Raw genomic sequence first — 12,980 nt, 5'->3', positions numbered from 1 at the left:
AAATTGAAAAACAATCCTGGCTCTCAAAGCACAGACATTTCAGAAGGTAGGATTTATGTTTCACTTTGTTCACAAAGAGGTCTGAGGCTAGCACATACAGCAAGGACAGAAGAAAAACCATCAGAAATCATCAGATTTTAGAGAGACCAAATATTAGAATCAGAATCAGACTAAATGAAGTGACTGGACAAAAATCTCATAAAAAAGCAAGCATGGGCATTATTATAAACTGCAGTTATTTTCAGAAAAAAAAAATCTTATAAATATTGTGAGATTCTGACAGAGCACATCTGGTGAAGTGACAATGAGATAATTTTACCAACTCAGTAATGTGAGATTCAAGTTTCATGGATTTTATTTGTTTCATGTATAACAAATAAAACAAAGATTCTTTGCTTCTGTTTTAAGACTCTAGCAACACTTATACCCTTAAATGACCTATTTAGTGATAATTGTATACATTAGTGCCTCCAGTAGTTTTGTTAGCATGTGATTATGATACCCTAAAAAACCACAAGGCATAAATATTTAACACATTAGGTAATTAAGTACTGTATCAAAATGCTGTTGAAATGAAGGGGTGTCTGTCAAATGAAATTTTCAAATCACAATCACATATGCATTTAAAACTGTTCACTTTAGCCAAACATGGAAGTCTAGGCTCAATATCAGCATAATTATAAAATACTATGCCAGTGTTAGATACAAGACCATGTTTGCCTTAGTAGTAGTGTACAGGAGTTAAAAATTTATAAGAAAGAACACCCCTCTTTCGTGTTGGTCCTGTAAAGAAAACACTCAACATTTGTTGTTTCCATTAAAGGCAAAAAAAAGAATCCTTTACAGAGACGGGACCTTTCCACTACTTGGGCTGATGTAACTTCTTAGATTAAAGAAAGCCAACTGAGGACCAGATGCTCTTCATCACTTTAAACTACATCCGCAAGAATCACTGGAGTTGCGATGCCTCTAACCTCACACAGTAATTTGTTGCTCTTTGCTGTTCACTATATTCCAGAGCAACTATCTCTGTAAGGGCATATGACAGCCAAAGCATGTGTGCATATACATGCCTATAATAGTTTAAAATAATGTAAGAGATACATGTTTCACATATATACACAACCGTGTAATTAAAACACAAGGCAAGTAAGGACTCTATCCTCCTCAAATTTGAGCTAGGTAGTGTTTAATTACTTCTTCCTTCTTGGACAGAAACCAAACAATCAAGTTTAGACACTCTAAATTTACAAATAAGCTACATTCATGCAGTTCTGTGAATGCTACTGCGAAGCAATTAAGACAGCAATAATATATATATACACACTATATAATATTTTTATACATGTATATGACAATCAGGACATGTCTAAATAGAGAACTAGAAAGATGGAGGTTTATAGAGACTACAGTGATATTGCAGAAAGAAGGCAGTTGGTGTGATGGAAGGGTATTGTGATTTACAACTAAATTAAAGAAGGTAAGAATACCTGTGGAATACAAGAAGGGAAAGAGGGCCATGTAAAGTCAGAGACAAACCCCAAAGCAAATAGGTGCAGGAGATAAAAACAGAGAGAAAGAGGAAAAAAAAGAAGGAGAAAAGAAGAGATGAAGGTTCCCAAACATAAGCAAAAACGCAGAGGCGAGCACTATATATAGAAATACAAAAAAAGGAGGGGGTGAAGGGAAGAGAGGGAAGGGGGCAGCGGAGAAACTGATGCTTGATTTTGAAGATGGTCTTTGTTTTAATCTGCATGCACAGGGGCACAGTGTGTACGCATGTCTCCAGCTTTCTCCTGTCTCCATACTTGGGACCTTTACACAGAGTTTGCCAATTCCTTTTCCCAGTTATCTCTCACTGACAGAAGGCAGTCTAGTGTCGTGGTAAAGAAATACGTAGAGAGAAGATACTGTTTTTCAGACCAGACCTACACATTAACATGCAACTAAATAAATAAATATTTTAACAAATGAATGTCCTTCCCTATTACTTCCTTAGACACTTTCTTCCTTATGGCAAAAATACATGGAAACCCTCTTCTGACCAATGTGAGGGCAGCACGTCTTATCAGTCAGTAAGTTTACTGAAGAAAGCCTCTATGTACAAAAAAAACAAACCCAAAACCAGTGGCAGAGGATCTGTATGAGGTTTCTCTTTTTCTCTACAACTGTATAAAACGAATACTGTTGCAAAACTTCTCTATATAAATCCTTTGATTTCTCACTCTCACATTACTGGACAGGCATTCTGAGATGGGGAACAACATTCCCCACAATCTATAAGATCAAAAGAATGAACCAAACAGCAACAAAAAATTCCATGACTTTGATTACAAAAGGAGACATGGACATATGTCTTGCTGCCCTGACCTAGGACAGAAAAAGAACTGTTAGCCTACAAATCTTAAAAACCTGAAGGAAAAAAAAACACTTTTTACAGCTTGTATTTTGAGATGCTGAATTGGTTGGTTTTGAAATGGTTGCGGTTTGCATCAAAGTGTCTAGAATTTCACACCTTCTCCTCAGTCTAGTATAGTCTGCAGGTTTTAAAAGTGCTTTTGCTTTCAGTCTCTCATGAAGCATGCAGCTAACTTGCAGCAGAACCTCCCCCCTACATGTCAATAATATTCCTTCATTAAGGAGACATACATTGCAGAGTTATTTCTATCAGGTGTATGCACATACAGAATGCATACGCATATATCATGTATCACACCAACACAGAATGATCAACGAAGTTCATGCAAGAGTATCGCAAGAAAATAATATATGACTAATACTACAGGATATGTTTAGTGTTAGGAGAAAAAAGCCCATTAGCCCATGAAAACATTAATTTTGGAACCAAAACCGAAAACCAAATAATTTTATTCTTTATTAATTTAATGAAAAGTACATTTTATTTCAGTTGTGTCGCAAATATTGAAAACAAAAAATCAGGTAATTTTAATACTGCCTCTAAACTAGAACCTTCAGAATTCCCTGGAAATCATATTACTTCTGGATGATTATACTTTCGAAGTTATAGACAGATTTAGTCAACAACATACAGGCTACTTTTCTTGAACAGGCAGTATTAAAACTGAAAATAGCAAAGAGAAGAGAAGAAAGCTGATTTTTAAACATGCAAAGACACACACCATAGCTGAATGATATGCCTTAAAGGAAAACAAAGGGATACCTACTTTCTGCTGCTAGAAGTCCTAGTAGGAAGGCAGCATTTGGACAAACAACAAACAGTATGAAGATTTCAGAACAAGCGATTTATAAAGCTGCAACCTAGCACACTATTTTAGCCACAAAATAGTATGAACAAACTGACAAGACCCTCCACCCCCCCCCTTTTTTAACATGGTTTCTATGTGGGAAGCAAATGGGACTTGTGGACTGGGATGGGAGGAAAACAAACACTTGGCATTGGGAGGCAGCACATGTACGCAGTGTTAGGTACCTATAACATCAGACTTTTTCCAACATTGGTTAAACTACTTTAAAAAACTCATGGACAAAATTATTTCAATTAAGAATATCGTAAGACGTGAACTGACGAATTATTTCAACATACTGCAACAAAGCATAACATTGTATTAATTAATATACTTATATTTACTAAAATTTAGCCATATTATATTGAAATAAATTTTTTTTTACAAAAGTTTCAGTGAGAACAGTTATGGGAACCGTTTAGAAATACAACCACTTTATTATTAATTTTAATTAACAGTGACTTTATCTACTTAAAAGTTTCTGTATTTAAACATAGCGGAACAAAGATTAAATAGCTGAAAAATCATAAAGATAATAATGGAGTACTGGAAACGCTCAAACCCATGATCTCAAAACTGGTAGTCAGTTATACCTGTAATACTAGATAAGGAATTAATAACAGTAAATTATAAGGTGAATGTAATTTTTTTTTCCAGGCACTTATACTTAAAGATGTTATGCAATACTCCTTGTGAATATTTACAAAATTAGTGGTAACTTTTGCATAACAACAAAAGTTGTCATAACAACTTTTGCATAACAACAAGTGTGTCGATGAGACTGACCGTTTTTAAGATATGGGCTTATATTGCACATATTTAAAGGAATCTAAATCCCATGAAACTACTAACCACTCACTCATTTGTGAGTTAAGCTAGTTCCATGTATGTTGGAAACAGTCATCTTACAACTTGGCCATACGTTTGCTTTTCAATCCCGCTCTGAAAGACTATCAAATTTAGCTATTTTCCCATTATTACTTTCAAATTTGAAAATCAAGATCTCATACTGTTAAAATTTTCTCATTTGATATGACAGTATAGATTCTAAGAAGATAAAAAAGAATGAAAATTTCAATTTACATACAGCAATCTTGAGACAAAATATCAAAATGCATTTATAAAAACGCCGTATGAAATTTGTGCCTTGCCATTTGAGAAAACAAGCTAGAAACACTGATGCGGACTTAACATGCTGGCTTTCTGTGCAGTGCAAAAAGCGTTGCTTCTATGCTCATCACCTTACACTGCTACCACAGAGCTCAGAAAGCACATAGATGTTCAGGAAGTACTGCAGCAGTGCTATATGTTAGCCTAGGCTAAATAAGTACATTTGGTCAGTCAGTCTGTTATAAAATATGCTGCTGCACTTTCTCTGTGGTTAAACCGAAACACACCGCTATAAAATACCTTACAGGAATTTAGAACTGTTTGCAGCAAAAAGCTATTCTGAAACTTGTTAGTCATGTTTCAGAATATGAGCGCTATAAACCAAGCAATTCAAGCAGGCATTATAGAGGAAAATCCTTTAACCAAAAAGTAAGATTTGCTTTAAACTAAAAACAAATTATGCATTTTTCCAAAGGCTATGGACTACCCACTGGCTTAACTCTAACACTGACTCAGTAGTTCTGGAAATGTGGCTACGAAAAAGTTTTTGGAAATACAAAGTTATAAAAGATCCTCTTCAATTTATTGCCTTTTCTAACCAGCAGCCTAAAAAACCTAAACATCCTGAATCTACTTAAAACTCCAAAGTAAACTAAATAGTCTTCCTGAATTCGGCTTCCCGAGTCAAAATTTCAAACAATTCCACAGCCTTTCCTTGGGCTGCCGCAGAATGGGGGACTGAAGAAGTAAAAGGAGGAAAAACGGAAAGCTTTATGCTGGTGATGTTCATTCTTCAGCCTGAGGTGTTGTTAACAAAACACTTGAAAATCATCTCTCCGTCCTCCTGTTAGGGGACAAATGGTCAGCGTATGACCCAGGCAGAGGAAATCCTCTGTCTTGATCTAGTGTGCAATCAGGTGATAGGAGAGCCAGGGAGGGCGGGGGAGAGGGGAGGAAGTAGGATGGGGAAGGGCAGCAGAGAGCAAACTGATGGTGAATTACTCTAGCACCTAATTAATTTCATGGTCCACTTCAAATACTCTCTACCGGCCCAATTTTTCTCATGTGCCAGATTTAGCCTTTAGGGCTGCTGATTCCTAACTTCTGATTTATATTTGTTTCAGCATATTAAAAACTTCCAAAACATTCACTGCTTTGGGAAATTGATATTTTACAGTGTCTTGAAGACAGGCAACCTGAAAAGCAAATGTTTTACATTCTAGCAAAACACATTTGCAAGATGCTCGTCATTTCAGCTGCTTAGTGGCTTTACTAAAGAAGTTACTGAACACAGCCTATCAGCAATAAAGTAATGTTTTAGTTTAATAAATAATTACCTATTTTTTCCAAACATTTCAAAAGCTTTTCTCATACTCCCTGCAAATTCAGCAAGTCAGTCTGTTAGCAACAGAATGACAGCGGGATTAAGTCCCTCAGAGGACAGTCGCTGACAAAAGAGAAAATAGATCACCCAGAACAAGCTGTGGGAACCAAGAATTACTAACACGCTCTGTTCAAATGAAAGGAAGATATGTACAGAAAAACGCCTGGTTGACTTTAAATGAAATTTACCTGTGTTCATTCCCATCTAACTTAGTTATGCAATTTGCGGACCCTCATTGGAAAGCTCTCTGAAGAGAATATCCTTTGTGATTCTGCATCTAAGAAAGTCATCTGACTTGCTACCTAGAGTGCCTTCATATCCCAGGCTGTTACTCTGGTAGTATAAGATGATGCCCAAAGGGTCCAGCAATCCCAGGGTGACTGAACTCTGAGGAAAAACACTTCTAGAATTATCTGGAAAAAGACAGAACTGAAATCTTCTGTTTCTGTGATTAGAAAGACCTGGAGGAGGCCAGGATATACAATTTGCATAACCTAATAAGCATTTACATTTCTGCATTTTTTTCTCAGTAGGGGTTCCACATTTGCGCATTTCTGACAAATCATGTAATTTTAATGGCAAGCTTCACAAAATTTTATGGGAGGATTAAATAGGCAGTAACATTTAAAATATTAAACGCTCTTCATTAGAGTTTATGGTCTGGAATAACATTATGAGATATTAGGAAGGAAACTTAAATAACCTTAAGATAGTAAAGTTTCTACTGCAATTCAAGAGTTTTGTGTCTAATTCCTATAAACTAGTTCAGTTTACAAGCTAGAAATACTTGAAAGCTTTATTAGTGTATTTCTGAAGAGGAAACGGAATATATATCTGTATCTAGCAACTTCAGAAGCTGAAAACTGCAGTATCTTTTCTTGCAAGCCTCAGTGTTTACCCTGAGATATTAACTACTTTATCAGCTAACGTAGCTGGTCAGAGAAGCATCATGAAACCTACCCACTTAGTATGGTTTCCTGATCACTGTGATCTCCATCAGTGAGACAAACAATGCTATTTTAGAGAATAACTATGCTTTCCTGAGCAATTCAAGCCATTGTTTCAGTTACTTCAGAGATGAACACAAGATAACGGTGGCTACAGCATAGATATTCTGTAGAATTTACACATGTACTGGATTCATGTATTCTATGAGCAGAAAAAAATAGAACTCGTACCTTTGCTCTATACTGATATCTGCAATTACATCATCCTATGAGGAAGACACATGCCCTGTTGATGTGAGACTGAAACTGGAAAGAGGAACTGCAGTTTTTAGATTAGGAAAGTTGCTACTGCGAATCATGTTGGTGGCCTATTCGTTTTACTGAAATGGGGGAACTAGCTGGAAACAAAATTAAAGCACTGCGAGTAATTCTGGCTGAAATAAACCCAACTTATTCTTTCTTTAAAAGAATATATGGATCCTTACTCACAAGTACATCAAGTATTCAAAAGCTGGCTGCCTGAAGTTAAGCCATGAGGCTGTGATTACCCATTTGCAAGAAATGATCTGAGATTCCCATTCACTTCTGTGGAAATTATGAGCAGTGTGCATCTCTAAGGACGAAGCAATCTTTTAAATTAAGTACTTAAACTTGAACTCCGAGAAGCGACATTTAAGAATTTCAACAACAAAAAACTTGCACTCAATTCCAATATTAAAGACATTGAAATAATTTATAAAAATTACTTGCTTATATGAAAGAGCAGAAAAAGAACACTTAATATATATCGATAAGACATTTTCTCACCTATAAAAATACTGGGAAAGAGAATTATCACACAGCAGTTCAGCACATGTAAATTCCTGAACTGTCTTCTAGTAAAGTTAGTGTTATAGCTAAAACAATCTGCCATTACTATTTAGTTGTTTAGAAAAATAAAAGAGATAATCCTATGGGCTTTAGATTTTTCTTAAAAGTTCATTTAATTTGATTCCAAATCCTAATTTTAGGTCAGATGAGACCAACCCAGACTTTTGCACTGCAAATGTTGTGAATAAAGCTCTGTCAAAATTAAGATACATAACTATGACAGGGCTGTGTTAGTACAGGGACTGCCAGGTTATTTAAATTTCTGAATACGGGGCCGAGGACAAAAGGACAGCTTGGAGTAAGACCACCATCCTGGGAGGCCTAGCTACGTGCTCATAGCACAGTAAAGGTATTATCTTCCCCTCTGAAGTTTGTTGGGAGGTCCATGAAGTACATGTCCTTGTCTCTTTCTGAAGATTACAGGTTACAGTATCAGAAATACTGTCCAGTGTGCTTTAAAGAGGAGACGTCTTAATCATACTGTTCTCTAAAACAGGAGGTCAAGAAACTCTTGTATACAATGGTTTCTTTTTATAAATAACTATTAGAAAGGTATGAGAACCTTGCTCCTGCCTAAGAATTCAAGACAAAATTTCAATAAGATTTACACTCAAGCAACATAAAAAGAAATATGAGGTTATAACTCTATTTATAATTAAATGTACATACAACAAATAAAAAAATCTGACAGAATTTCTGTAGAAACTTACACTGTGCAGATATTTTATCTTCATTTTCTCCAGTCACTAACACTATTATGACCGAAAATTATTTATGCTTTCATATTTAAATGTTAACTTAATATTCAACTTTATGAAATCACGAGAAATTAGTAAACACTTGGTACTCTAGTCAATATAGAATTAAGACAGGTTGACTGCAGTAAATATACTTTCTGTTAAAATACCTGAGGAAGTGGGGTCTTCAGAGAAGTCTGGCAGCTCTTCAGGGGGGTCACCATAGAAGGAGTTGAATTTGTGGCTTGACACAGCTGCTAGTACTGCCCCCTGAATAAAAATACCCACAAAGTCTAAATTACACAAAGAAGGATAAGGAAACATTTCCAGACAACTTAGATAACTCAATCTCCTGAGGTCTCCTGTGTGTTGACCTTCTTATTGAAGAGTAAATAAATTTTACAGTCTCCGGCACTGCTTCGCTGTTACCACTGATCATATCTAACAGAAGAACTGGTTGTACACTACTCTAATAAACGGTAAATATATTCTTTGTGAGGGGACTAATGAGAACAATTATTTATGGGAAAGCATTTAAAAACAGTAAGTGTGAGACAGTCCCATAGTACAATGTAAACAAAATAACTAATTTATTTCTCTTTCCCTCCAACCTAGACTGGGTGGCTTAGAAAGCATAAAAATTCACTCTTTAGAGTAACACAATGCGTTGTTATTTGAGAAATTGTCAGAATCTGACACTGACAGCACTAGGATATTTCACATCTATAAAATATCTATATGAAAATGTAATAATCTCAGACTCCCAGAACGAGTGTTACATGGGAAGCTACAAAGCCAGAAAAATGGTTATCCAGTCTGACATGTATTTACTTGTTCAAGTAAATTACAGTTTAACCATTCAGGTTTTAATGTCTTACAATTGTATCAGTAGGCAAAACGGACAACAAATAATTTCAGGAAACATTCTGCAGAACAGCGCTTTGGATAAAATGGTAGAAAACAAATAGCACAGGTATAAAAGCTTTCAGGAGACTAAATATAGTGGCCTCCCCAGGAAGAAATCTGGGAAAGACCTGATACTGCTTCTAGAGCAGGAAAACAGGCCATATTCTAGAATGTACTAGCAAACATTTTAATGAAAGCATTACCTGGACATACAGACCACCTAAGAGAAAGTGCTATTTATTATGAACTACAGCAACTGTTGCATCCTAATCATCAGTTGTTTTTGCACTTACACGTAACTTTTGCAAAGCAGCAACTCAGTATGTATATCTGTGTTTTATTACAAATTATAAAAAAAATCTCATGAATTCTAATGCTGCTTGTTTCTGTTAAAATTTTCTCAACCTTTTGGTGAATTTAAAAATGTTTCTGTTAAATTTTCTAAGATAGGACTGAAGGGAATTCATGTTGTTTTGGGCTAAAATGTTAAACTTGGCTGAGAAATAATATTGTATATAGTTAAACATAAAGGCGATAAACTGAAGAATACATCTTTGCTCTTCTTGAAAAAAGATATTGAAACATTATGTTCCTTTTATTATAAATGTAACACAATAATAACAGAAGCCATTGCTCTATTCTCTCTTCTCCAGTTCATATTACACTGAATTAATTTAGGACGAAGACCTCATATATACACCTCGGTTGATACCAGACAATTCGTGCTGAAATTTAGTTTGAAAACTATGCATTAAGAAAAAAAGGACAAACACCCTTAACAAGACATCACTGCAATAAACAACTGTGAGGGTCTGTTTTCAAGTTTTTATTTTATTGCTGACTTCAGAGCACAGATTTCTCTTACCACTTTTAAAATGTATAAAGTATCACACAAAATTCAAGTTACCTAATTACACTGTTTTAACACTACATTTATTTTACCTTTAGTTTTCTTCTTGCATTAAATTTTCTCAGTTGTTCTACTGTTTCTGGAAGATGAATCTTGTATGCATAGCGATCCCTTTCCTTAAAAAAACCCCACAAAAAAAACCAAACCAAAACAAAAGAAACATTAAATACAAGCTCTTAATATTCTCTGGACAATAACAAACTAGACAAGAAATGTACCAGCTAGTAAGTATCCTAAGGGGAATGAGGATTTGTTGCAACTTAAGGAAAACTTCAAGAAACTGAGAGGGATTAAAATATTTTGAAAGAATTCTTAACTTGGGCCAGGGATATTTTCTTTTTGTAATTTTGTTTCCCACTTTGTAGCGAGACCCATGCCTTTTGTTTTACTGTTGCGTTGTTAGTCTGTGGCTAACATTGAACTTTGAAGCTGGTAAGCACAAAGCAGTTCTGCTTCTTGGGATTCACAAATCCCAGTGAAGCAATGTGTTCAAGCACTCTTTTTAAGCTCGATGGCTGGTGGCACCAGGTGCTACCTTACAGGAAGAATTCTCCATTGTCGATGCAGACAAAAAATTTGCCAATGAACAGGTGACAGTGGGGGCAGAACTTGCAGCAGCTGACTACTTTCTTTCCCTGCTCCAAATCATCACGGAAGCTACATAAACATTTACTTTAAATTAATTAAGTGTATCACATGCACCTCCTGAATCAGACTGAAATCACCAGCAGAAGCAATTCAGTCTCTCTACAGAAGTAAAGCTGTCTCTGTCTCATGCTGTATTTGGCTGCTATCTATAAAACTTTTAGACAAAAATTCCGAGTCAGCAGGGAAGGCTGTTTATTGTAGGCAAAAATAAGAGAGGACTGACTGACAGAATGCTGGCCTAAGCTTGGAAACAAAGTTGTCTCAAACTAAATCTTCTCTCTCCTTGCTTGTCTTTCAACAAATAATGGCAACAGCAGAAAGACACCACAGACATTAAAAGTGCTATGCTATATAGGCAGAACTTGCAAGTTCATGTTACAGAATTATCTTTTTAAAAAGCCTAATCAGCTTAGTTGCTCAAACAACAAAAATGGCAAAGTTTTCTGCCAAAATAACCCCTCAATGAAATCCTTGCTTTGGCATCTAAACGTGGGTAAACTCACAAAGTGAGGAAAAAGTCAAATTACAAGCAGGTAAATACAGATCACCCGTGTTTACTACATACTCAATCACTGGAGTATGATTATTTAGGAATCTAATGTAAGAAAGCAGCACAGTTAAGTAGTATAACGTACTGCAATAAACTGCATGGCTACGTGCACAATAGGAAACAGGTCTAGATATGACTGAGCAAAGAAGAGATCAGAAATTACTCCTCTGGAGTTTGAGAGCCACAGAAAGACCCATGAATACCTTCTTCAAGCTTTATTCTATGCAGCCCTACTCCCTACACTCTGAGGCTGCCAAAGATGCCTAAGTGAGTTTGCTCTGGCTGTTACACAAGAGCTCAAGCTCCAGGCTCTAATCTTACAAAGCATTTAAAGCATATTATAGCATATTTTGTACAATGTCATGTACACTTTGAAAAGTTCAAAGAAACAAATCTTCTTCTCCCTTGAAGAGAAACTGGTATCTAAACTGCTGCTTTTACTACCTTTAACCAGGGATGATTCAGTGCTTCGTATACTGTTATCCTTTCTGCTGGATCCAGCATAAGCATGCGGCGTACCAGATCTTTGGCACTTTCAGAAATATGGCTCCATTGCCTAGGGTTCATCTGATTACAAGCAAGAAAAAAGAAATTAAATTAGTAATAAGAATATAGAAAAGAATCTGCTTTTTATGTAAAGTAATTGCAGAGATTTAACAGTGGTTGGTACTTGTAAACATTTTATTATAATATAAAAAGAAGTTTCTAAGTTTTTTAATAACTTACAAAATTGTACATCAGTTGCTATTGAAATGACATAAAAAATGAAAACAGCGAGCACTGTATCACAAAAGCTGACATATCCTTGGTATTATGTTATAATCACAGTATAATTTTCTACCTATGCTACATTTTGTTCAGATAAAAGTGACCCTTCAGTAGAAAAAGAAAAAATAATTAGGCTTTGTCTGACACTTACCAACGTATATGATCAATGTAGAAATGAAATCTACTCCTGTAATCAATATAAGGAGGGGCATGACAGTCATCTATATCAGCCCACAATTTCATGCCAGTAATGCTGACTAAGAAGGGAGTCAGCTAATGCCTGTTGTGAGTGTTGAGAGTGAACTGCTCTGGTCCTGTCCCACGGGTATCGTGGACAATGGCTCTTCCCTATAAATTCCTTTCAATTTTACAACAGTTAAGCCTCTTCAGCCACTCAGGTAGGAAAGCATACTGACATGTGATAAACAATACAAGCAAATGCAACACTTTCTAGAGCAGAACTGTATCTTTACGAGACTACAATGTGAAGGATGATTTAGAATATATTTGCATCTTATGCATATGTGGGTTTGTGTCCAACTAGTCAAGATAGGACACCTGATAAAACCATACTAAAGTAAGAAAATTCCTTCTGTGATAAAGGACTCTATCCTTAAGCTATTTCTAGTATTTCTTTAATTTATGAGGAACTTAAGTTTATTTAGTTGGTACACTACTAACTTTACAAGTTACTGAATGAAAATTCAAAATTATAACCAGACTCTTTTCAATGTTATAACCTGTTCATTTTAAGAGGTCCATTTTATTTAAAATCAGTCTTTATGAAAAATGATCGCCTTAAATTGGAGCACTCAGGAACATTATCTGGCTATGAAATGCACATTTAGAGTTGTGATTTGTCATTTCTTTTTCAGCTCTAATAA

The 12,980-nt window shown here is 35.6% G+C and overlaps 1 protein-coding gene across 2 annotated transcripts in view; it reads right to left on the bottom strand.

Annotated features, from left to right (window-relative positions):
* The window catches only part of CASK (calcium/calmodulin dependent serine protein kinase), a gene marked incomplete at its 5' end in the record, with an annotated part of 227,731 nt that overhangs the window by 69,621 nt on the left and 145,130 nt on the right, over window positions 1-12,980 (bottom strand). Inside the window, 3 exons of one of the 2 annotated variants that reach the window (XM_082494540.1) lie at window positions 8,470-8,584; window positions 10,163-10,246; window positions 11,773-11,895. In XM_082494540.1, coding sequence (XP_082350666.1) covers window positions 8,470-8,584; window positions 10,163-10,246; window positions 11,773-11,895 — 322 coding nt within the window. The remainder of the gene's footprint in view (window positions 1-8,469; window positions 8,585-10,162; window positions 10,247-11,772; window positions 11,896-12,980) is intronic. The other variant, XM_082494541.1, reaches the window with a different exon arrangement.

Source organism: Vanellus vanellus (assembly GCF_965231255.1).
Source record: "Vanellus vanellus genome assembly, chromosome: 1".
In the NCBI taxonomy this organism is placed as follows: Eukaryota; Metazoa; Chordata; class Aves; order Charadriiformes; family Charadriidae; genus Vanellus; species Vanellus vanellus.
The sequence above is the reverse complement of the archived record's forward strand: the minus strand, read 5'-3'. Positions and strand labels throughout refer to the sequence as shown.